This window comes from Sardina pilchardus, chromosome 20 (assembly GCF_963854185.1).
Source record: "Sardina pilchardus chromosome 20, fSarPil1.1, whole genome shotgun sequence".
In the NCBI taxonomy this organism is placed as follows: Eukaryota; Metazoa; Chordata; class Actinopteri; order Clupeiformes; family Clupeidae; genus Sardina; species Sardina pilchardus.
The window spans coordinates 8,497,112-8,523,787 of NC_085013.1; the positions used below are offsets into that span (position 1 = coordinate 8,497,112).

At 45.4% G+C, this 26,676-nt stretch overlaps 1 protein-coding gene across 1 annotated transcript in view; it reads right to left on the bottom strand.

Moving 5' to 3' along the window:
- stard9 (StAR-related lipid transfer (START) domain containing 9) overlaps positions 1-26,676 on the bottom strand; it is a 44,861-nt gene that overhangs the window by 5,564 nt on the left and 12,621 nt on the right. Inside the window, exons 4-22 of the mRNA XM_062522295.1 lie at positions 21,029-21,145; positions 20,812-20,844; positions 20,629-20,690; positions 20,368-20,480; positions 18,561-18,703; positions 17,224-17,291; positions 16,724-16,821; positions 16,176-16,379; positions 15,623-15,720; positions 15,348-15,425; positions 15,024-15,098; positions 14,473-14,652; positions 13,286-13,340; positions 13,063-13,188; positions 12,774-12,853; positions 12,234-12,295; positions 11,051-11,217; positions 9,945-10,404; positions 259-9,834 (exon numbers count right to left, since the gene is read on the bottom strand). Of these exons, the coding sequence (XP_062378279.1) occupies positions 259-9,834; positions 9,945-10,404; positions 11,051-11,217; positions 12,234-12,295; positions 12,774-12,853; positions 13,063-13,188; positions 13,286-13,340; positions 14,473-14,652; positions 15,024-15,098; positions 15,348-15,425; positions 15,623-15,720; positions 16,176-16,379; positions 16,724-16,821; positions 17,224-17,291; positions 18,561-18,703; positions 20,368-20,480; positions 20,629-20,690; positions 20,812-20,844; positions 21,029-21,145 (11,795 nt within the window). The remainder of the gene's footprint in view (positions 1-258; positions 9,835-9,944; positions 10,405-11,050; positions 11,218-12,233; positions 12,296-12,773; positions 12,854-13,062; positions 13,189-13,285; positions 13,341-14,472; positions 14,653-15,023; positions 15,099-15,347; positions 15,426-15,622; positions 15,721-16,175; positions 16,380-16,723; positions 16,822-17,223; positions 17,292-18,560; positions 18,704-20,367; positions 20,481-20,628; positions 20,691-20,811; positions 20,845-21,028; positions 21,146-26,676) is intronic.

A 26,676-nucleotide genomic window follows, 5' to 3' on the forward strand; every position in this document is an offset into this window, starting at 1 on the left:
AATTATGATTGTCAATTTAGTATTGTCAGATAGTCTGAGTATCAGTGTACTAGTAAGCAATAAGTGTAATTGAGGCAGTGGTAGTGTGGTGGCTAAGGAGCTAGGTTAGCATACAGTAGCCTGAAAAATGAACGCTGAGTTACTCCAGGGACAATGGACCTTGTGTAATATAATTCACATTTGTCAGCGTTTGCTAAATGAATACATTTTATGTAAATGTAAAATAATGGTCAATTGTAAATGAGACAGCATGCTTACTTGTCATACAGGTGCTGCTTGGTGAGAGGTGGCGACTGTTCCCTGGGTCCTGACTTTAGCACCTTCAGCAGGGCATCGGTCTCACCCAACCCATAATGCAACTTGGCCTCAGCCATTTCTACAGTGAGCTGGTGGGGGTTCATCTCCAAATGGACACTGGCCATCACCTTCTCTCTCTCCTTCCGCAGCCTCTCAATCTCCCTCATCCGGTTATCTTTGTGTACCCCAGGGTCAAGGTTAAAGCTGGAGCTCAAACTCTCTGACAGAACATGCTTTCTTTGTGGATTCTGCATTGAGGTGCCTTTGTTATCAAGCCTCTGGGGGCTGGCAATAAGCCTTGGAGGTTGCTGTTGACTCAGGCCAGACCAGTTGCTGAATTTGTTGTGGAGTGGTAAGTCATAAGGGATCAGGTGTTGCTTTTCCGGAGACCGATTTTCAGTGAGTGGGTTTATACTAACCAAAACATCAGTGTTGCACTCACTTGGAGCGACTGACATGAGGTCATCATCCTGATATTCAAGTGTGTGCTGCTGCCTGGTGTCTGCCAGCTCAAATGGTCCATTCCAGAATGTTCTCAGATTGTCTGGCACTCTGTGGGGCGTTTCTGTGACGTGGTGGTCAAGTCCTCTCTGATTGTCAAATGATGAGAATAGCTGTCTCTGTTGTCTATCATGGAGAGGCTGTTGGTATGAGGAGGTAGACTGAGAAAGAGAAGGCACCCAATTCAGATTTTGTGGACAGGGAGGTGTTTGAAAAGGAGACTGACCAGTTCCTTTTTCACTGGTATTTCTGTGAGGAAATGTTCTGGAATTCGGGCTCTTGATTTGAGAGTTGGTCGAGGATCCATTTGAAACATCTGAAGTAGATTTACTGAGGTCACTAATATGTCCAGTAGAGATAGTTCCAATTGAAATATCTGAAGAACTATATGTCTTCCTAAGATCATAATCATGTTGTTCTCCTGGGCTGTTTTTAGTAGAGGTAGTCTGAAGCTGCTCAGTCCTAGGAGAGGTCATTTTGCTGGTGTGAATCTGTTTTTCAGTATGGTTGTGCCTTTCAGCTGAGTCATGATATGGTGTTGAGGTTCTTCTATCCCGGCCTCCTACACCAGCCTCAACAGTGAGAATAGGAGAGGAGGCACGGTCAGTGAAGCTAACTTGCTTGCAAGAATAATTCCTTGTACGTCTGAATGGTGTTTGATTTTCTGGGACATCTATCTGTGAAGAGCACTTTCTAATTGTTGATAGTCCAAAACCTGAAGGGGAGACTTTGTCAAAGTTCAGGTCTTTGGGGAAAACTGGAGAGACATCGGGGGTAATGTGGCTGTCACTTGGCAACACCGTCTCTAGAGAGGGAACTTTCAGAGGGGTGCCTTTAGAATGCAACCGTCCGGAAGAACGGGACCTATTTTCTCGTAAGTCAGGCATGCTCTTGATATTTTCAGAGAATCTACCACTCCCTCTATCATACAGAGAAAGAGTGATATCATCCCCCTCAGACACAGTGAGAGAATTGGGGCCAATGACTTTGACAATAACATTTACCTCATGAGCTTTGGAATTTGAGTCTGTAACTGGACCTTTGTGTGTGTTCTTAGTGTGGTCCACCTCTTCAGTTTGTATCCCAATATCCAGTGTTGTTTGGGTTGAGCCATCTTTGATGCTGGTTTGATTGGGATGCCTGGTCTTCCGGAAGTGCTCCTGTCTTTGGACGGATCCACTCCTCATGCACTGAATGTTCCCCAGAAGATCGGATGTGTTGTGTATCAGCTCGGACAGATGAGCCGACATATTCTGAAGACTGGCCCATGTGGCAGGTACCTTCCCCTGCAAGGTTGTCTCAACCTGAGTGCTGCTCCGGTGATGGCACCTTCTTCTCTTCACGTCTCCACCCTGAGTGATTGTCTGAGTGCTGTGGTCGCACATACTAATGCTTTGATTCCCCAAGCCCTGGGACTCTTGTTGAGAAGGGTAAACCAGCATGATTTCATCCACCTGACCTGAACTGTTGCCCAGATCCCCAGAGGCACCACTGTAAGAAGAGCTGCAAGATGCCGTAGTCAGGTTCTGTCCATTTTCATCTAAAGATGATTGGCGACAAGCCATAACATGAGACTGGGTGGCTACCTGCTCTTTAAAATCTTCCACACTGCTCAGCGTACTGGACAGTCCTCTGCTGTTTGCATAAGTCCTAAGATGGGAGTTAAATGGAGAGTTCTGAACATTGAGGCCATTGTCAACACTGCAACATCTAGTCATTTGCTTGTCAGGACAATTCAGAAGTGGGTATTTGCTGCAGATCTCAGCTGCACTTCCAAACACTTGGTTTTTGTAGGTTGCTTTATTGGGCTCTGTGTCTTGCCAAGGGTGAATGAATGGATTGATGTCGATAGACGCAAATTGCATGGTAGCGTCCTCTTTCTTCAACATATCATTATCCAATTGGGTATCGCTCAACTGTTTAGACAAATTTAAAATGTGTTTCAAATGGGTATCATCTGTGATTTTACAGTGGTTTGCATTTACGGGTGAAACAACACTGAAATGATCTTTTTTCTCACTCGAATTCAATGTCTCCGTAGGTCTGTGTTCCTTTTGAGTAAAGACAAAGCTCTGTTTATCATCATGTTGTTGGGTTGTCACAGTAGCAGAGGACAATTTTGCATTTGTAAGTGAGACTCTACTGTTTGGAGACTGTAAACCACTGCTCTCATTCACTTTCCTCTCCAGTGAAGTCTGACTTTGAATGGAGCGTGTCTTTGACTTTTGGTCTTCAGTAAACTGTGGGCCTAATCTAACGTGTCTTGATTCTTCTCGTTTACCAGTCTGAAGTTCCGGTTTGGTCCTGGCAGAAGATCTATACTGACGCATCTTCACTGGGATACTTTCAGTTGAAGAAGAGTCAGGTACTGACTCACTTGATGAACTGGGAGCAGCCATTGCCTGAGCTCTTCTGAACTTCTTTGTCTTCATCTTCTGATTACCAGCTATTCGGGTGTCTCTGCAGTCTCTGGGTTTAGTGAGAGCTAACCTACTTGTGTCTCCACTTAAGTTTGAATCATCTCTTGAATCACTGTCTTCTGCGCCTTTTGACAATTGCCATTGAGTCCTCCTAAGCCCACATACATCAACAGAGACTTCAGATGGAACCTTCAGATTTGATGTTACCTGCGGTGATTGTTGCACAGTCTTTTTACACGGCAAAAAGCTAGATTTCTCTTGGCTGGATAACTGACGTGCACTCTGGAACATGTCCTCTGATGCACCAGGTGAATGCTTTCCATTACATGAAATCTCCAAATCAATTGTGTTAATGTACTTAGGCCCCTGAGTGTTCAACTGTTTGGTGCTTGTTTGGGAGAGATGTGACACATTTAATTCAGCATGCTGAAAGTGTTCTCGCTGTTGGCCTGTCTGAGCTTGAAGTACAGCATTTGATTCTGGGAGTCTGTGGCATGATGAGGACAAAGCACTGCAATTGTGCACCCCCCTCTGAATTATACTATCTTCACCTACTGTATTTCCCTCGGTATTCAGTAAGTGGCTACTAGAATTACTGGCTGTAGTTTTGTCAAAAGGACACTGCTGGATGCTAGCATGACCTTGTAAGATCTCTTGATATTTCAGGGTTTTTGAGTTTCCTATGGATGATTCACTACAAGGATGTGTATCAGTAATTCTCTGTTGTGGAGCCTTGACCGTCATCTGTGAACTGAATGTTTTCCCATTCTTGTTTAGGTTTTGAGCTGTGTATTCTGTCAAGTTAGAAGTACTGTGTGAATGCCTTGATTGATTATCTTGGCTATTTGGCATATGCTGAGCAAATATTAGTGTTGATTGTTCAGTGGGAGGTTCTGGTATCCAAATATTTTCTGTTTCAGTCTGTTTCAGCAGATTGTTCAAGTGAGAACTCTGTGTGATCTGTCCATTTAAGTCAATTGGACACATTTCAGATGTAACATATTTTCTTTTTGTGTCCAAACCAGAGAGGTCTGTTGATAAATCCATTATCTGAGAGTTTTCTCTTTTTTTGCTTGGTTCAGCGATCCTTTCCTTATGAATTTCATCAGCCAAAACTGCAGATTTATTAAAATGTTGTAGTTGCACATGGGTTTGCTCAAAGTGGACATTTCCTCCCTCTCTAGGACAAAGCACTGACAATATGTTGTCTTCTGGATGGATGTCATAACCATTTACGCCATTCTTTGCCAGCGCTTGTTTTACAAATGGTGCATCTGATTCTCCAACAGCAGCCTCAACAGTGGGGGATGTAGTGCTCAGTTCAGTTACTCCAAGCTGTCTAGTCATAACAGAGGCCTTGCCATTCACTGTGTTAGCTACCTTGAGTGATTCTGTGTGTTGTTTCGTGAATGTGGTTGACTTTCTGACTGCACCTTCAGCAGTGGGGGATGGAATGCTTTCAGATACTTCCCATTGTCCAGTCATAACTGAGCCATCATTTTCCTCAATGTTTGCTACTTCCAGTGATTTTGTGTGTCGCATTGAGAATGTGGCTGATTTTCTGACTGCACTTTCAAGAGTGGAAGGTGGGATGCTTTCAGATACTTCTAGCTGTCTAGTCATAACAGAGGCCTTGTCATTCACTGTGTTTGCCACTTTAAGTGATTCTGTGTGCCGATTTGCGAATGTGGCCGATTCTTCGACTCCACCTTCAGCAGTGGGGGATGGAATGCTTTCAGATACTCCACATTGTCCAGTCAAGACAGAGCCTTCATTTTTCTCAATGTTGGCTACTTTCAGTGATTTTGTGTGTTGCATTGAGAATGGGGTTGATTTTCTGATTGCACTTCCAGCAGTGGGGGATGGGATGCTTTCAAGCTGTCCAGTCATGACAGAGGCCTCCTCTTTCACTGTGTTTGCCACTTTGAGTGATTCTGTGTGATGTTTTGTGAAAGTGGCTGATTCTCCAACTGCACCTTTGACAGCAGGAGGTGGGATGCTTTCAGACACTACATGTCGTCCAGTCATGACAGAGGCCTTGCCTTTCACTGTGTTAGCTACTTTGAGTGATTCTGTATGTTGCTTTGCGAATGTGGATGATTCTCCGATAACACCTTCAAAAGCGGAAGGTGAAATGCTTTCAGATACTCCACATTGTTTGGTCATGACAGAGCCATCATTTTCCTCAATGCTTGCTAATTTCAGTGATTTTGTGTGTTGTATTGAGAATGTGGCTGTATTTCCGACTGCACTTTCAGCAGTAGGGGATGGGATGCTTTCAGATTCTCCTAGCTGTCCAGTCAGCCAGCCAGAGGCCTTGTCTTTCACGGAGTTTGCTGTTTTGAATGATTCTGTGTGTTGCTTTGCTAATGTGGTTGATTCTCCAACCTCACCTTCAGCAGCGGGAGATGAGATGCTTTCAGATAATCCAAACTGTCCAGTCACGACAGAGGCCTTGTCCTTCACTGTGTTTGCCACTTTGATCGATTCTGTGTGTTGCTTTGCTAATGTGGTTGATTCTCCAACCTCACCTTCAGCATCGGGAGATGGGATGCTTTCAGAAACTCCATGCTGTCCGGTCACGACAGAGGCCTTGTCCCTCACCGTGTTTGCTACTTTGAGAGATTCTGTGTGTGGCTTTGCGAATGTGGCTGATTTACTGATTGCACCTTCAGCTGTGGGGGATGGAATGCTTTCAGAAACTCCACGACCAATCATGACAGAGCCATCATTTTCCTCAATGTTTGCTACTTTCAGTGATTTTGTGTGTTGTATTGAGAATGTGGCAGATTTACAAACTGCACTTTCAGCAGTGTAAGACGGGATAACATCAGGTACTCCAAGCTGTCCAGTCATGACAGAGGCCTTGTCGTTCACTGTGTTTGCCACTTTGAGTAATTCTGTGTGTTGCTTTGCGAATGTGGCCGATTCTCCGACTGCACCTTCAACAGCAGGAGGTGGGATGATTTCACATACTCCAAGTTGCCCTGTCATGACAGAGGCGTTGTATTTCTCTGTGTTTGCTACTTTCAGTGATTCGGTGTGTTGCATTGAGCTGCCAGCACTAAGAGTCCCTTTTCCCAGCTTGGCACTGATGTTACATATATCTGACTGAACTGCTTTCCCAGCTTCTTTTAATGTGGCAAGCATTATGTCTCGTTTCGACTTACTGCTATCCATTTGCAGTTCCTCTGGGATATCCTGTTGTAGAAATACAGACAAGCCTTTGTTTAAACTTTCCTCACTTGTGCGTCCAGCACTGCTCCTTAGACTCTTTGTGTCCATGTGTGCGTTGACCTCTTTACTCCCACAACCTGTTTGGTCTTTTACAACTTGGAGTGATCCAAAGTCTTGCTGGTCACTGCAACTTGGCAGATCTTTTGTAATGTCGTTTTGATTTAATTTCAGACACTGTGGCGAGAGGGATACTGTTTGAGAGGATGGAAGACAGTAATCCTGGACAATGTCTGCGCTGTGCTGCTGTTGTGTACACTCTATGCTGATTTCTTTTAGACTCTTTGTAGAGCCACTGTTTGTAACAGAAAATAGATGCTGATGGTCACCACCACTATCAACTGACATTTTTAGATGTTCTTGCACTACTTCTGATATTTTTTCATTAATAATGCAAGAATAATTTGTGCCAAAACTCCTTGGATTGGCGTGAGCTGTAGTCTTAACCTCATTCTCAATATTTTTTTCTGCAGTATTCAGTTTGAAAATATACTTTTCTTCATGACCCAGCTTGTTCTCCACAAAACATTCTTGTTTGAAACTGAAAGATTGATTATGTCCAGTGTTGGAACTATCTTTCAAGTCTTTGTCAGTCTTGTTGGGAGTCACTGGTATGGGTTTTTCAGGGGAAGAATGACATCTTTTGGGGAATTTTAAAGTGCTAGTACATGCATCTTGGCCACCTTTGATCCTTTTTCTTGACTTCCTACATGTGATATCGTGAGGCTCTGACTCTTGATTCTGGATGGTTTCAGCTGCAGTGCATTGGGTAACATGCCTGACATGCAAGTTATCGAGCACATCTTTTGCTTGCTGGGCTTTGATGCTCACAGGAAAATCTTTGGTATCTGCAGGGATTTCTTTACATGTTGTTTCAATGTAGTCTTCCACAGCATGAGCAATGATGCTCTCAGTGCTTTCCCCACGCCCCCCACCGGGAGATCCAATAACATCTGCTTTGGTACTGTGATGAATTTGTGCTTTGGGTACATCGAACAAGCTCTGCTCGATTAGATCGAAAGTGAGAGGACTTCCAGATGCTGTAGGTTGGAGATAATGACTGGAATTCACTGGTAGGCACTGATCATGTATTCCTTTTAAAGTGCTTTTAAGGGTCAAACCTGCCTGAGGCTTATCATGAACATGATGTTCAACATCACAGGAATCAAGGGACATACTATTGACTATATGGACGGATTCTTTAGCCTCATGTTTTTTAATGACTTCTGCCACATTTCCTAATGTTGCACTTGCACTACCTTGGGAGTTTGCGTGTGCATTACTTACAAGACATACTGTAACTGACTCTCCTTCATGACCAACAGCTGCATCGATTGAATTTGAGGTGAGATCCATTGATTTTGACTGTTTAGTGGCAGGCATGTACTCACTGTCAACTGTGTCTACTTTGTTTGGTACACTGGCTGCCACTGACGGGGTCTTTTTGGACCAGATCATCTCATCAATAGCACCAGGTACGTGTCGGTCCATCAGTTGTGTCTCTCTTACTAAAACCTCCTCTTGTTGTAGGACCTCTGCCTGAATGTGTCTCGGTTCTTCTTCATCATTTTGAGAGTTTATCAGTTCATCAGATGCACTGACCATTTCTTCACTGGCTAGAGTCAAGGTGTTCCCTGAGCTTAGCATCACTTCAGTCAAAGTTCTTAGTTCAGCACTTTCACTGACCATCTCCTCACTGGCCAGAGTAAGGGTGTTTCCTGAGCTTAGCACCACCTCAGATGAAGTTCTTAAAAAGCAACTTGCTGGCTCTTCAGCACTTCTTTCAGACTCCCAATACCTTTCTGCTTGTAGCACTGTGTTCTCACCTTCTGTGGATTCAGCAGAAAATGAGCTCTGACACTCAGACTCACTCATGTGGTCAGACAGATCTGGACTGCTGGGGCTCAGGCTCCTGTCGCTTTCCTTGAGCAGGTGACTGGGAGCTCTCTGGCCTGGGGAAGGCCTAGGGATCCTGGGGCTATCAGCAGCATCCATGGAAGACCAAGCGTCGGTCAAAGCCAGCATGCTCTCAGGCTCTCTGATACTGGAGCTGCTGAGGGAACGAGGTGTGCTCTGCTGTGTTAAGTGACAGCTGGACGGTTCTTCACTCATCTTTGATTCAACTTTATCTCCACAAACTCGGCCTGTAAAAGACTGTCTCTCATGGTCAGTGTCTGGTATGCCGACAGATACAGTTCGTGCTTTGACTTTTGGAGATCCGCACAAGCTCCAGTAAACCTCTACTGGCATTTCATCTGAAGCTTCCATGACCACATCTTCCTCTTTCCTTTGCTGTTTGCTGTTGTCCCCAGTAATTCTTTCATTTTCCACTGCCTGAGAAGCATTACTATACAGCAAAAGATGGTGTGGTACCTGCTGATGTCTCACCGCAGGTCTTACAGTTGTATGCTTTACACTGCTGTCCATGACTAGTGAGTCCTCAGACATTTCACTGCCTACACTCTCTGTCTCACTGTGCCCCCTCTCCAACTCCTCCTGCCTGAGCTGTTCTGCCAGGGCTGCGGCGTAAGCGGAGGACAGCGAGTCCATCGAGAAGAGGCTGTCACAGTCTGAAGGGTTTCCTTCCTCCTCCTGGAGGTTCTCGATCCAGTGCGCCAGGTCCTGCTGTCTCCCCTCCCACCTCGTCGTCTGAGGGGACAGGGCCTCGGCACTGTGCCAGCGCCTCTGGGCTGTGTCTTCTTGTGGGGTTGCTGCTGTTGTTTGCTCCAGGTTGTCTAAAGACACCGTTGCCTTCATGAGTCCTTGCCCTTGCTTTTCTGTATCATCTAAAGTATATTTTTCTTTGCCTGGTTTCACAGTCAGTTTCCCTGGGGCTTTGAGAGGCTTGGCAGCCCTGCCTGTTCGCAGGCCTAAAGGAGGCTTGCGGAAGACCCTTGCGAGGGCAGTTTTGATCCCAGGGCCCACTGAACGTGAGAAAACCTTCCGAATAGTCTCCAACCCTTTACTGCCTCCATTTTTCACCCCCTTTGTAGAGTTCTTTTGTAGACTGGCTTTGCCAATTATAGGCACATGTTTCTTTGTGGCCTTCGAATTTGTATCTGGAGTCATGTCCTCTGAGGATTTACTTTGACTATTTGACCTACTCCTAGGCAGGGACCCACGCCTGGATGGGCCAGCTTTATAGCCAGACAACTTTCCACTGCCGGGCTCAGGGGTATTCCTCTCCCTCAGGGGCGCTTTCAGGTTCTCAGAGGAACTGGCCCTGCTCCTGCTCCCTCTCCCGTAACCTGAGGGTAGCGTATGAGAGCGCCCTCGCATTGGCTGATCTTGAAGGTAATCATCAAAGGAGGGTCTTCCTTGACCAGTGGACCACTGATAGAGTGACATGAACTCTGATGATTTGTTCCTCCTCAGGAATTGACTGAAAAAAGAGAGCAGAAAGGTTTGATTGAAAAAAAAAATGCAGTGTCAGACCATACAACAATGTATCAGTCAAAATGATGAACAGTGTTACAGAATTATGGTTCTTACCTGAAGATAGGTGTGTGTTGGGGATAGAGACGTGACAGCAGGTCAGCAGAAAAAGAATGCCTTCGTAGAAGTAGGGGCCGCCGCCTTGAACCCGAGTCTGATTCAGGAGAGGAAGGGCCCTCTTGACCTGGTGGTACGCTGTTCACCAGACGCTGCAGCTCCCCCTTGGCTTCCAGCAGGTGGCGCTTGCGAGCGATCCTCTGCAGCTGATAGTGCAGGCGCTTGCGTCTCATTCGGTTTTCCGCTCGGCGTAACGCATGATGTCGGAGCAGCTCCTCCTGTACCACCTGCTTGCAGTCGCCAACCACAGATGGGGGTCGACTGCCCTCCTGGTCTTGGTCCTCAGACGCCAAATCCATCATGGGAGGGGTCAGTCGGTCCGTCTGCACACCCAACTCATTAGTGACCTTCTGCTCTATGGCTGCTAGCCGCTGCTTCTGCTTGAGGGCCCACTGCTGAACTGTTACAAAAGATGGAACAAAATGTTGAGATGGTGAGTCATTATAAGGGAGGAGACACATCACTGATGGGCAGATAGAGGGGGAATCATAATGCATGCAAACCATGGCAGATTTATAACTGGAAGGAAGTCATAAATATGTCATGATACCGGTACATATAAATACTGCATGTATTATTAAGAGCCAGTCACAACTGACATGTTGCTTAGCTGAGAGTTTGTCTGTTTACTGTCTCCATAGCAATAGCCATCCCACAAAATACGGTGCATGTAATGTGTAGAGAGCATGGCTGACAAGTCACACGAGTACAGATAAGGATTTTGACTGATACTATCTGTTGCAATAGTCAATATGCAATAATTAACAAAAATAGAAACACACACTTGTACAACATACTGCCAAAATATAGTTGAATTTAGTGTACTTTCTTAATTGGGAACTCAAAATTGCATTACATCTTGAAATTACACCTACTGTATCATCAACAATGATGGCACAATGTTCAATGTTTATCTGAATATTAACCACATGTCTGACCTAATCTCTTGTATTTCCTGCTTGTGAAGTTGATTTCTAAGTAATATCAAATCACTGAAAGTCTCCATCAGTAAACTCCATGATGTCCTAGTCGTATCGCATACTCACTCTCCGACTGCTGCTGTCTGAGGTGGGCCTGCTCCATCTCCAGGTCCCGCTCTGCTTTCCTCTGCTCCACCTGGATTTCCTCATGCAGGAGGTCCACAAAGCGCTGCTGCTCCTCCACACGCCGCCAGGGAGGAGGTGCGTCGCCCGGGCAACCAGTTCCCTCCACGCTGCACACAAACCAACAGAGATGCATAAACACACACTATCTGCGCGCAGTCTTATAAAGATATGAAGATATACACCGTAGGTAACTTGGGTGCATAGCAACCCAGCAACAGAACAGAAACAAAAGACAGCATGAGCATAAAAAACATGTCTGTGTTTTGATAATGAGGTACATGAAACATACACAGACTGTTACACATGTAGCACAATGATGAAGGCAACACTCCAGAATATTCCAGAAACACGTAAATGAAAAATAAAAACTTTGTTGTGTGCTGACCTATTTATCTAATCTCTGCTAACTAAACCAAAAATGTTCTCCTATTTCAGTACCAAGAAACATGGAAACAAACCAAGGAAAAAAAAAAAAACTAAATGGAAAATATGATGTCACTGGCTCACATCTACAGTAACAGGGCAAATATTCAAGCCAAATACATCAACGCTGTGCCAGGATGTTGGTCCAATAGGGGTAGCAATTATTTCTTCTGCTGTTGGAGACCATTTGGGTCTCTCTCTTGTCAGTACTAAGTCTGTGCGGAGATCAACAAGTGTGTCAGCGAGTGCACCGAGGGGTGCTCTGTGCCAGCACTCCCATCACTGAGGTAACCGGGCAACTGCCAAATCTGCTCAGTAAACAACCCTGTTCTACCACCAAGGGACAAACTATCAGTCCAGTGTTGCATTACAGTCGACGCTTTCAAATCGGAAAATAGACTAGAACTAGACTAGTGCATTTTAAAACATAATGCCTAATTTCAATTACGATGCAATACAGTTGCCTTTCTTTCTTCCGTTCTTATCAAGCCTCTTCATCTGTGACACAGTCCCTGCATTGATGGAGGTCTCATTTTTTTCAAAGCTGCTAACCTTAATGGAAGATTAAGTAGGAGTGAAAGGTCAGGCACTATGCAAAGGCTTGGTTTTCATGCTCGTGATTACTTCAGTATTAAAAGGCACCCCCCACCAGTGAGCCTCGGGGAGCAGACTGGTGCCAGTGATGAAGTCATGTGTTTACCTCGGATCAGCACAGAGAGGCCCGAGTGCAGATGGGCTGCAGTGTAGGGCACCCTCGCTGGTCTGTGGAGAGGGAGAAAGACTCGGCTTAACTCATGTCCGCAATCATCTTCATCTTCATCATCATCATCATCATCATCATCATCAACATCATCGTCATCATCATCACTGACATTGACACTACCACCCCCCATCATCATTGTAATCTCCACCACCACCACTACCATCATCTTGAGCTAAAACAATAATTACTATATTACTATTATACTATATATAATAATCTACTATAATTTGATAATGTGCAAAGCCCTACCAGCATCTGGAAAATATGACTTCATTCTGGTTATGATATTACAACACAGCTCTCCCGAACACTTTTTCCCCCTAGTTGACCTAAAATATGCCCTCCTCCGAAGCACAATCTGCTGTTCTTGTGTTATATGGAGACAGCCACAAGAGGGAGTTTCATGCATGCTATTCATTGCTCCTTAGGTACTAGAACCACCATTAAAGTCTTTTAAAGCTTTAACATTACACTCACCCGCCTCCGCTCTCTCAGGAGAGCTGCCTCTGCTGGATGGTTGAACCGAAATTTATACTGGCCCAGGCTTATCACTGCACCTGTGTGTGTGTTCAGGTGTGTGTGTGTGTGTGTGTGTGTGTGTGGGGGGGGGGGGGGGGTATTGGGTAAACAGAGAGACCTGTAAATGCCTAATTTGATACTAATCAACAGATTTTCAAATGAATCCAATCTTTGGTCTTTGAAAAATAAAACCAAGTTAGACATGATCAGAAGTGCTACATGTGCAAAAGTGTGAGAAGGATATTACCTTGTGCCAGTCTGCATGGCTCTGTCACCTCTCGCCCATTCACTATGCACACCTGGCCTGGTAGAGGCCTCAAGGTCACGACCCCACACTGATTCTCAATCTCACAGCTAGCGCCACCTAGCAGGACTGCAGGTACAGACACAAACCAGATACAACCGTTAGCCTCTATCTTTCAGGAAAACATGCTGACCTGACTCTTCTAACTTCATAAAGGTGAGATTACCTATTTGAGGTTCCTCCTGGCCATCCCCTTGAGGTCCAATTCTGGTTAAGCCCTCCTGTGGACAGACCATAACAAGCTCATCAGTGCAGAATTACAAAACACTCGACACACTGCAGGGTGTGCCCCTCAAAAGCAAACATGTCTAAAAAAAACATCTGCAGCGTTGATAACGAGTAGCAATCTCATCATGTTTCCTCGGTTTATTTTCACAGTTTATATCCTCCATCTAGGCCCTGCCTTCCCTCTAAGAGGCATGGCGACTGGGCTTGTTTACAGCTCCAGCTATCTCCATGGATAAAAGGCTCGCTTATGTAAGTCCAGCTCTGGGCGCTGCGTTCCCAGGTGGCTGAGAAGGGGAGAGGGGGGCTTTCAGGCACTGCTGGAGTGGGAAAGAGTTCGGCCCATGGCCAGCCCTGTCATCAGCACAACCAGGGGTTCCCGTGGGGACCCGACTTCAGCGATAACGTGCCTCTGGGCCATTAGTGGAACTGGCATGGGCAAAAAAAAAACGTAGCCTTAGCTGAGCTCAGACAGCTATGCACACAACAGAAAGAGCTGAGAAGAAAGTAAAAGTGTGAGGAAGAAAAACACTGGGGGGGGGGGGGGGTGAACAACAGTGAGTAGTGTTACCTGTGACCGTATCTCAGGCGTTCAGGCATTTTTAAGAAGGTATAGAAAGCAGAAGGAAGAACAGAAAGGCAAGAATCTAGTTCAGGAGAAAGGGAAGAAAAGAGAAGACAAGGCGAGTCCTGTTAGTTAGTGTTAAAATAAGGGCAATGAGGTTACATTAGCATAAGAAGTGAAAACAGGAGATCCAAATAGTCTTACAGTGCATGTCCTACAGTCCAAATCAGAAAGTTGGCCCACAACAGAAATGTGGAAACATAAAATGTTCACTTGAGAGTAGTTGAGAACCACTGTTAAACCATTAGATAACTACTAATGGTGTAATCAATTTACAGCATTTAATCATAATCAGCTAAAATGTGAAATATAAATCATGATCTGAGCCTAAGAGGATGACAGGTGTCAAGATGTGAAGGTAAAACATATACTAAGACATGATGGTTATTCAAACAAATACTCCTTTCACACATGTCAGTGGCTGTGCTAATAAACCTGACGCACACAGTAGGCCTCATGAAAAGCATATGGTCCTCTCTCTGTTACAGAGCAAAGTGAAGTACCCTGAGGTGGTAGAACGTGACTCCTGTGCTCAGGACGTCCCGGTCCAGGGCGATGAGGTGCGGCACCAGGGAGTGGACCAGGAAGCCGGCACGGTCACGGTTGATGTCCACGCTGTACTGCTCCAGCAGCTCCCGCTTGTGAGTCCAGCTCTCTGACCAGTCCTTTGTCAGCTGGTCAACCTGAGAGAAGGTCACAACAACATCTTATATAAAATGTTATACTGCCTTTGCTGATTCTCACTGCCTCATCATAAAATGTACTGACTATTGCTCAATGACATGTTATTAGACCATGGAGCCACTGAGGAAATGTTTATTTATGTTGAGAAAAAAAGTATGTACATCCAATCCAGGAAAGAAGACCAACAAGTCAGAAAAGAAAACACAAAAACTGGCACTACTACACACTACACTACGTCTCTCTTTGTAATTATGTTGTGGAAGTAATTTTTTACACATTGCCATAGGTTGTAGTCGGAGGAGACGTGAAAGTGGGTGAAAGAGGTGCTGAGTGTGGAGTGTGACAGATGTGACTGATGAGAATGTCCAACCTTGAGCTCGTTCTGAAGCACAATGTCAGACAGGCTCCCCTCTCTCTCATCACTCAGGGAGGGGCTGGGGTTCCTCTGCAGGGGGAGCACAAAGAGGTCAAAGGTTAAAGCACAAACCACAAACAAACAGTTTGCTTGCCCCTTATAAAGGTTGCATAACATTGCTATGCTATGACCACTTTCCGTGTGCAAAACACCTAGACGCAGTAGAAAGGGAACCAGAGAAATACAGCAGCAGCAAATTCAATATGCCAGCCTACAAGTTTTTCAGATTTGCTAACAGCATGTCGTTGCGTAAATGAAAGTTCCATAAATGAAACGTACCATTCCAAAGTTGAGAAGCATGCTCTTCAGACGGTCAATCTCCTCCCGCAGTTCCCTGATCAGCCTTACATTGGCATCCTACAACAGGAAGATGACAAACACTGAAGTCTGAAGAACACAAGCTGCAGTTCTAAGATCAGAGGTGAAAGTTTTAAACTCACTAACTGTCTGCGACTCAAAATTGTGCATCCCATGAACACACATACAACAAACACAAACAAACACACACACACACACACACACACACACACACACACACACACACACACACACACCTCATTGACTCTGGGTTTGTTGACGATGTTCCTTGCATGGGCTGCGTAGCGCAAGGTGCTGAGGGTCTCGTTGTAGCTGCTGCAGGAGGGGGAAACCGCTGCAGAGGGAGAAGAGAAGAGAAGAGGAGAGAAGAGAAGAGAAGAGAAGAGAAGAGAAGAGAAGAGAAGAGAAGAGAAGAGAAGAGAAGAGAAGAGAAGAGAAGAGAAGAGAAGAGAAGAGAAGAGAAGAGAAGAGAAGAGAAGAGAAGAGAAGAGAAGAGAAGAGTGATGACTACAATCACTGCATTCCACTTCCACTTCCAACTCCAATCCCATCTAGCTATGTAACAACAGCAATATTTGAACTTGACTTCAAAACAACATGGTTAGAGTAAGAAAAACAGATAATATTTGATTTGGAGGAGTGCAATATTGTGACAGGAACCCAATGGATGAGCAATGTAGCTCCAAGAACAACAACTACCAAACAATATAAATCTCAAAGTAAAACAAAGGCTTTAATGGTCCTCGGTGACGGAACCTCTCAATCAATGGCCAGCGCAAGTCCACTCACTGGCTATCATGATGGTTTTGGAGTTGCCCCCGAGGCTGTCCTTGAGCAGCCAGGTGAGGACGGAGTCCCTGTAGGGGATGTAGCAGTGCCTGCGGCCGCTGCCGGCCGACAGGGAGCTGGACACGCTGCCGCCCAGGCTGCCCTCCCCCTCGCTGGCCACGCTGTTGATGCTCTGACAGCTGCTGAACATCTGCGAGTTCTGGGCTGTGTTGTGGACAGAGAGGAGAAGGAGGCGGGGTGTGTGTGTGTGTGTGTGAGAGAGAAAAGACAGACAGATAGAGAGCGAGAGAGAGGGGGGGGGGGGAGAGAGAGAGAAGTGAAAAACAGAGAAAATCCAATATGAGAACAGGATGAGAATGGAAGTGAGATCACAACAAAGGAAAAGTAAAACAGATAAACAACAGGAAAGCCCGATTGTTCACAACACCCTATTTCCTCTTAACTAAAACATGCATTGTGCATATAAAATCAACTAGACATGATTTAGACCAAAACATCTCGATTGGCAGACTCAACATGGCGGACTCCACGGGCAGTCTGACCCTTACCCAGGGCAGAGATGACGATGCCCAGGGTGACCAGGGACTTGTTGATGTTGGCTCCCTCAGTGATGCGATCCCTGCAGTAGTGTGGGTCGGCTCGCTCACTGGACACCATACAAACACACAGAGCACACGCCATAGGTCAGCAGCCAAACACAAGCAATCACACTCCTATGGGAAGCTATGGATCAGAGGCTGCGGTTTTTGGTGCCTTTGTCGTGAAGCTAAGAATTATTTATCTGGTGTTAAATGAAAAGCTAATGAGGTGAATTAAGATCAAAGTGTGGGGGGGGAAATCAATGTTCTTTTTACTGCCCATTTGTTAAGGGCAGACAAATCAGCGAATGACCACTAGATGGCAATCTTAGACAGACTACTGATGCTTCTGGACTCTGGAGGTATTGTAAAATGCAGCCATGATGTTGTGGGTGATGGCAATGAGACAAATCGAGTGAGGATAAATAACTAGGTGCTGAGCTGTCGAAAGGCGCAGGAAATGACCTCACCTGCCAGCCAAATCCACAAGGTTGATCTTGCTCACAATTTCCGAGGGGAGGTTATTCTCTAGAGTAGCCTGACAATAAGCACATCACATTACACAAAGCCATTAGACGCAATAAAACAAACAAAAAAAAAAAACACAATGCACATCAACAGATAAACACATAACACGCTGCCAGCTTTGTGTCATTCCTTTTGCTTAAAGTAATTCGAGTTACACCAACACTGCGCGCTTATGGCCTGCTGTCTGTGTTCCTCATCACTGAGGACTGCTCTCCTGGGTGCTGCTGAAACTACATGCTAGCCCACAAGGCAACATGATTTATGAAATCACTTACGCAGGGTGCCATTACATCATACTGTAGCATAAGCGCTGAATTTATCCATTTCATTTTGAGTGTGCTGAGCATAAAGAGTCTGAAATAAATGACTGTGTCGCTTAACTGAAAGTGGGGCTAAAGAGAAATATATATAGACAGCTAACCATCAACTTGCAGAGGAATTTCCTGGCCAACTTTAATGTATTTTTCCATTCATAACTGCTGAAGATGATAAAAGCAGTAGCCTGTCATGCTAACTGGTTGGATTTACATTTCCCACATTGCCTTCAAGTGCTGCAGGTAACAACTGGCTTTGAATCACAAACCAAGAATTGTGTTTTTGTTCAAATCTAGTGCCTTTGGCTTCAGGCTATGGATTCTTTTTTTTTTTTTTACATATATTATAATTTTCTAAAAGGTTTGTTTGCTGAGGAGTGAAAATGTACTTGATGTGTTAAGTTGGCCCAGTTCAGTTTGGCACGGCTCACCTCACACACGACTCTGCTGAGTGCTTTGTGGCGCTCGTGTGCAGCAACTTTTCAACTCGTATTAAGGGAAAGTGATGTAATGTTGTTTGAGAAACATAATCTCCCTAAATCTGTTAGTAATTTATCATAAATTCATTCAAAAGAAAACAATTCTCAGTAAACTCAAGATGCCTGGGCCCAACTGTCTGTCTGTCTGATAAAAGGCCTAAAAGGCCTGCTCCAGAATCCTATTTGTTATGGACAAACACCAGCACCCTATGTGGCAGACTAAAACCCACTACTGAGGGAGGGAAATACGGGAAGGAGGAAGGCTGGCAGGAAGCTGTATGTTTCATACTGGGAATGGCGTAGCAGCAGCTTTGGGACTGTGTATATGAGGTATGATTGAAAATGCATTGCTGTGCAAGGGCATCATGGTTGGCACTGGACACAAGTTGTGAGTTTATTGTGAAGGAATGTGAGAAGTGTGTGTGATCTGTAATGCATGAGTGTGTGTGTGTGTGTGTGTGTGTGTGTGTGTGTGTGAGGTTCCACCTGCGTGTACTGGATGGTGAAGATGGCGTGCGAGCGGCTGCTGGCATCATGGATGTGAGTTGCCGCAGTGATGCGGTTGCCAATGCCTCTCTCCAACAGATCCAGGGTCTGCTTGTAGTCCGTTACTTGATGCTTAGACAAACCTGAAGACATAAACAAGACAACTCCATCAAACACCACATACAAAAAAACTGGTAGACCGTGACAGGAGGTCCTGCAATAGCTGGAAAGGATTCCATTTGACAGTAAAGAGATTAGCTACATCAGGTCAGCTGCCATCATCAAGTTTGGACAAGCACAGTTTATGGCAAAGGATAAATAACATACTCAAAAGCAAGGTTTCCATAATACAACTGCACTGTCAAAAGTGAAGTGTGTGAGAGAAAAGTACTGGTCAGAACTGGATGCTTTGTATCAATCATAGTCTGAGTCATATTTCCTCTGATGAGCAATGAGAAGCAGTGCTGATTAAATTATCTTCAATTAAACTCACACTATCAAACTCATAAAAATCACCATCTACAACCTTCATGTCTGGACATGTCTGGATCTAGCACAATCTGACCGAGAAGACATTACAGAAAACCTTCAAAGTCTGCTTTTGATATTGTAACACTTTGAAAAAAAGCATTGCAGATACATCTAAAACAAGATATCCATAACAAATTGAGGCGTTTGAGGGATGTGATATTTTAGGAAAGTCAATGCCAAAACAAACATGAGAGAACATGAGAGAAACAGAGATAGGGCGAAAGAAATCTCCTCATTGCTAAAAAATGTCAACGGAGTGTGTGTTTCTCTGTGTGGGTATGTGTGTGTGCTTGTGTGTGTGTGTGTACTGTATGAGTGCAGAAGTAGGGTCCTTGGAGGCCTGAGGAACTGAGGTCACTTCCTGTGTGGCTCTGCGCTATCTCCTGCTGCACACAATGACTGGATGTTGGGCCAGAAGAAAGGAACGGAGGGGGGCGGGACAGAGAGAGAGAGAGAGAGAGAGAGAGAGAGAGAGAGAGAGAGAGAGAGAGAGAGAGAGAGAAATCTTGCAAGAGAAAGAAATCTAGGAAAAAAGGAGGGATGACATGCGGAGGCTTTGATTGCCGGGTTGCTCCGGTTGCAATCCCACTTTAACTCCAAGTATTTAAAATTATCAGACGACTTCGCACCCACAATGGGAGATGCTCTCAACCCCAACATGCACCCAACATCAGTCAGATGAGACTGACAAGATGGCTCCTGAGATGGCCGTGGGAGGAAACACATGTCGGAGGAAGTAGGGAAGAGAAATGACTAAACAAAAGACCATCCGACACCATTTAAACCACAGATTTAGTAACACAGCGCTGTTTGTCTTCTGAAAAGGTTCGGGAACATGATATACGGTGGGCAATACACATGCTCCTTGAAGATGATAAAAGTCAATCTAGTCCGTTTATGGTGAACAGGGGCAGTGTTAGTGTTTAGTGAGACTTTATGACTACCGTTTTATGAGTTTCCAGAGAGTGTTTCATGTTTCCGACTGACTTCACTGCTATTTGCTTTGATTTTAATGACTAAAGCAAATGTAGTAAAAAGAAAGACATTTGACTGGCTATTAGTCACTGTAATATAGAAAATGTCGAAATAAATAAATAAATAAATAAAAGTCAAGGTATATTACAATCAATCAAGATACAAGATATATAAATGGTAGTCAGTCAGTAAGTTACAGTAGTGTAGATATGCAATAGTGAATGCATAATTCACATATGCTATAACATGAGAGGATCCTTCTCGCTGCCATTTATCAGTGACTGTGGATGGGATTGCTCACCCTGCACATATGGGCCAGTCTCAGGATGCTCCCTCACTCTCAGCACGGCCGGCTTCTTCTGGTCAGCACCCCTCAACAGGTCCCGGACGCGCTCATTATAGATCTCCAGGAAACTGAGGTGAGAGACAGAGAGACCATAAGATATGGAGAAAGCATACAGTATGTGATTAGTACTGGCTGGTTGTTTCCACTACAGTGGGATTGAACAGCACAACTTGGAGGGTTCATGTGGTGACACATGCATAAATTGTCGTGCTCTACCTGACTTCCACACGACAAGAGCTCTGTTCATCTGGGGAATCCTCTCCAGACCGGAAAAGTCCCTGAAAATAAATAAATAAATAAATTATGCAAATGCAACTAAAACAGGCTGACTTCATCTGGACATTCATCTTCAAAATGATTCTTTCTTTTTTTTTCCACTAATGAGAAATCCAGAATTACCTGACAAATCCTTGGAGTCAGTCCCATGGAGTCCTGCTCATGAAAGCCAGAAAGAAAGAAAGAAAGAAAGAAAGAAAGAAAGAAAGAAAGAAAGGAATAGACACAGAGAAGAGGTCATACAAAGACAAAAAGGAGCACACATCAACACAATAGTTCCAATGTCTGGGTATTATATATGGCCATGCATTTTTATCTTCTGCCCTCTCGTGCCACTCACTGGGGTGCCAATCATGGTGTAGGTCTTCCCTGACCCCGTCTGGCCGTACGCAAACAGACACACATTATAGCCTTCTGATGCTCCAGCCAGCACTGACACACCCAGGTCCTGAAACACCTGAAAACACACACACAAACACAAAGAAATTTAGCAACATGCACAGACACTATTCATACAACTGCTTCTTGCAAATACTCCAGATCTCAAGCACCTGTGCAATCCATAGCCAAGGCCAACACCCAGCTCTTGCGCTCCAAAGTCTCTGACTGAAGGTGTATTTCCTATGTATTCTGCTGTTTAATAGGGCTTTTTCATTGCCTGTACTGTAGATTGTTTTGTGTGTGCAATAGACTGCATTGTATTGCACTGCATTGCACTTTGTAGTCTGTCCAGTTTGGGAATTTGAAGTGGTGATATCGAGAAACATGTTGTTTTTATCACATTTCTACAAGGCCGTTGTGGTAAAGCTAACCAATGAGGTGAGTTGTTGCTTTCACCAGTGTGTGTGTGTGTGTGTGTATTATGTCAAACCTTCTAGACTAAACTGGCAGTCCTCTTACATTCAAGGGCATGGTATCAGGAAACCTCAAGGATCCTGCTCGTTTCCTCCTCCTCTAAGCCATTCTGCACACTTTCCCAGAGGTCTAGCCTTACGCACATACACACACACACACACACACACCCACCAAGGTGGCACGCAGCATATCCTGCTGAGGTGTTTGAGCAAGGAGCTTAAGGCTGGGGATAAACACAGCAGTAGACAGAAAGAGAGAGAGAGAGAGAGAGAGAGAGAGAGAAGAAATAGAAATATTAGTGAGTGAAAGATAGAGTCAGACAGGCAGAGTGAGAGAAAGGGAGAGAGAGGAAGAGAGAGAGAGAGGGAAAAGTGCACTCAGGGGTGCGGTTTAAGAGGAACCCAAACAAACTCTTATGTTTTCGTTCACCCTCTCATTCACCCCTCCATCAGGAGAGTGTGTGTGTGAGAGAGAGAAGAGAGACAGAGACAGAGAAAGAAAGAGAGAGAGAGAGAGAGAGGAGAGGAGGTGTTGGAGGAGAGTGCAGGTCAATATGGCCCTCAGGGGGAGGCTCTGACACAGCACATTCTGCAGACACTCAACACAAACACGGCTCGGCCCAGACACACATGGCACATTTCACATACACGGCACTGGGCTGAGGAGGATCAAGAGCCATTCACATCTCAAGCCACACACACACACACACACACACGAACACGCAAACACACACACACACACACACACACACACACACACACACACACACGAACACACACACACACACACGAACACGCAAACACACACACACATACACACACACAATCTTCCCCAAAGCACACACAAACACACACAGCTCAAAGAATTATGCCATGAAAGAATTTGCAAAGATGCAAATAAGCCAGCATAATACCCCACTTTTCCCACCATAATACGGCTCACCTTTCCCAGAGGCTTAACATCTGCAGGTGGGTTATGTTTGTTCTGCTCTGTGGTGTTAACTGTGGACCAGCCTACACAAGATACTGTGTATGTTAAGCACATTGCCACTTCCAGCTCTAGGTGCCTTTTAAATGCCTACAGTGTGGACGCACTAATTAAAGTCTGCAAAAAGCTTCTTTATTATACACACACAGGGAGGTCTTCAATTCAATTAGGGGAGAGAGAGTTTAAAATGGAACTCTCTGAAGGGATGACCACAAAATTCATTAGTCAAAAGCAATAACACGGATGCTATCGCTGAGAGCCTCTGTGCGTCAGTGAAAAAGTTTAATCGTTAACGGGCAGAAATGGCGGGAATGACACACCGGTTGAAACATCAATATTGACACACGAGGGAAACACAGCAAGGACATGCCCATGACCTTGCCACCGCAAAAACACAGTAGCGACGCGGTGACAACCACCACTGGCTCTCCCGCAGGTATGTGGTATCAGGATTAACCCCTGACCCCGGCCACACCAGTGGGCTATTAGATGCATACTCTCACACACAGATACACATCTCAACAAGGGTGTGAAACTAGATTTACAGAACAGCCTTTATTACTGGTGAGGATTGGTGTGGTAGCAGGAATCCAAGTCCATTACACTATCCTCAATCAATCTTCCATCATTCAATCCATCGCTGGACCATTTGAAAACCACATTAGCTTGCCAGAAACTAGAAAGTAACCACAGTTCATTAATAGAAAGGATGGTTAAAAAATAACCCAACAGCCCAGCTGAATGCCACACTGTGTGTGAATGCATTCTTGTTATACCACAGTAAGTCAACAACCGTAGCCCCTCGGGGCACATAAACATCAAATCATTGAAAAGTTCTAACATATGTGGACATTCAACTCAAAGAAATCAATGAGACCTTGTGCACAGATGAACCATCTTTAGTTAGAGTTGAACTAGGCTAAACCATGTACTGTGAGAACTTTGTTGGACTCGTCTATCAATGAAACCAGACAGAGGTTCATCAATGTTTCTACTCCACATGAAGGGCAACTAAAACATTTGAAACAGAACAACAGAGGAAGTCCATTCACTCTTCTGGTTCATCTAAAGCCAATTAGAAATGTCAAGTCAGGTCAGAATGGGCTAATGTAGTCCAGTCTATCCTGACAAATAGTCCCCATTCCATCCATTGTGTAGAAAACAAAGCAGTGAAACTTGACCAGTTCCCCCTTTGAAGAGGAACAACTCTGCATCACTGGAGAGGAACTGCTTTATTTTAAGGAAGAGCAACTAGCAGAACAAGAGAGGTGACCACCACTGCCACAGCACACTCCCATTGGCCATGGCTGAGACACATGCCCCATTCACAGACAGGAAGAATACGTCTAGCCTCTTCTCAAAGGACACTCGGCGTGCAAAGGAAATAAACCTCCCTTGTTGGGGATATCAAAGTCACCCCTCTGACCCACTGTCTTCTTCTCTCTTCCCCCATGTGTAGCTGCACATAGGCAGACAGGACACTCTTCCATCTCTGCCATCCTTCCAGAGGACACCTCCAGGGTGCCCCCCGCGTCTTGTCTGAATGGCCCAGTCCGGCACGCCGATGGCGGGGAGGGCGCGATCCCCCACGCACACAAAGCCTGGAGCCGCTCCCGACTCCCTTTTGACTAATTGGTGAGCGCTTGACTCCTCGGGGCTGGGGAATCAATGTGCGCCTTGTTAAAGGGATCTTAAATCAGCCGGCGTTCAGGCCTCCCGGCGCCCTCCAAACACACTCCTTCCTGCCTGGACACAATGGGGCAAAGCAGCGCCCTGCTTACACCCACATACACATATACAGACACACCATATCAGCATAAACTCAGAGGCAGACACACGCACGCATGCAATCACACATGCAAACACGTACACTGTGACGCACATACACAATTACACAAATGTACATGCATACCCCCTCACACACACACACACAAAATTAAATCAGATACAGACACACAAAATTAAATCAGATACAGACACAGACACACACACACATTCAGGGATGGTAGCACACACACACGGGGCAGTGGTGGCATAGTGGCTAAGGAGCTGGGCTAGCCTGCAGTAGTCTGAAGAGTTGTGGGTTCAATTCCCAGCTTCCACCAATGTGCCGTTAAGCAAGGCACTTAACCCTGAGTTGATCGCCCTTGTAATATAATTGACATATGTAAGTCGCTTTGGATATAAGTGTCTGCTAAAAGAATAAATGTAAATTCAGAGACACCAATGTACGGTAACCCTGGAGTTCACCGGGAGACGCATAACCAGGAGCAGGTAAACAAACACAAGGTGGCATGTCTCCCACACACTCACTCTAAATGTTCCCCCTCTCATAAACACAGCAGCAAACAATCACAAACACAAACAAACGCATGTAAACACACTGAGACCAATAAACAAAACCGAACGACCTAAAACAGACTGGCAAGCTCTCAGACAGCTCAGTTTGGGCAGTGTGACATGAGGCCTCCTTTCCTCCTTCCTGCAGCAGCACACAAGCACCACACTTTCCCCTGTTAGTTTCCCATCATTATGACCTGTGTTATTAATTTGGAGCAAGAGCTGCTTGTTTAAAAAGGGGGGGTGGGGTGGGGTGTGTGTGTGTGTGTGTGGTGGGGGGGTGCCTTTGTCATTTGGTGGGAGAAATGAAACACATGACGGTGGCAACAATGGGCTTCCGCTAGTCCCAACCTACTTTCCAGCCAGCAGTGGCAGCGTGCGCAGAACAAAGGCAGGTAGGAAACAGAGTGCATTGTGGGACACCGTGCCAATGTGACACACAGCACTCCAACAGTGAACCTCATGACTGAACTGCACACGCATGTCTATGGGATATGATCAGGCTTATGGGATACTGTAGTTATGAGTGTATATACTGGGGAATGTATGCATGCTGACTTATGCTATATATACATGCATGAGTGCTTCTCTGTGTGAGTCTGGATGTAAGAGAGAGGGTGTGTGTCTGTGTGTGTGAGTTCATGCTCACTTAAGTGTACAGTCTGATTAAAGGGTGTGTGAGTGCATATATGGGTGTACCATTGTGTTTCCTCTACTGAGGGTGTGTGTATAGGTTTGTGTGGAAATTTGTGAGCCGGTGAGCTGAGCATGTGCACGTGTGTGCGTGTGTGTGTGTGTGTGTGTGTGTGTGTGCGCGTGTGTCCCTGCATGCGCGTGTGTTTGTGTTTTTAAAAGGACCCAGAGGAAACCCGGAAGATTAAGCCCAGACAAAAGGTTTGGTCATTTATTTTTTCCTTCGCCCCAAAGAGGGAAAAAAAACAATGAGAGAGGAAAGCAGAATATAGATTTCACTCTGGCGGAGAAACGGAGGTCAAAGCCATCGGCCTACTTCTGGAGAGAGAGAGAGAGGGAGAGAGAGAAAGGGGGAGAGAGACAAAGAGGGACAGAGAGCGAGGGAGAGGGGAAGAAAGAGAGAGAGAGAGGGAGAGAGGGAGAGAGAGACAAGTGACCGCTGAGATGGATGGAGAGCGGCCGAGATAACTAGGTCAGGGCAGAGAGAGGTCGCACATGAGGGAAGATATGCAGGAGGAAAATAAACATGCGAGGAGCAGGTTTGCGTGCAGGGAAGGACCATGTGTTTGTGTGTGTGTGTGTGTGTGTGCATGGACGTGGGAGAAAGCTCCACTGTGACTGATGTGAGGGGGAGAGCAGGCTCAAATATTTATGGGAGAGTCAGTAAAGACAGGAGAGAGGTGAAGAGTGTTGCATATGCACGATAAAGAGCATGATGTCAGGCAGAATGAGAAAGACAGGACATGACGGATAGAGAGAGAGAAAGAAAGAAAGGAAGAGAAGGAAGGACAGAAAATGGGGGCAGACGGAAAGAGGGACCAAAATAAAACGAGGGAGGAGGAAAGGAAGGAGGAACGACAGAAAGAGCACAGACAGACAGACAGGAAAAAGAAGGACTGGGTTTGAATGGAAAAGCGTGTGCGTGAAGAAGAGGGGAAGAGAGGGAGAAATACGAGCGCGAGGGCGAGTGACGGATGGAGTGTGAGAGTTGGTGAACAAGTCTTCCCCGCTGAGCAGCTGTAAGCTGTCACTAATGCCTGAGCGCAGCCATCGGAGCAGGCCTGTAATCAGCAGCAGTGGTGGGCTGCAGGGTGGAGAGAGAGAGACAGGCCC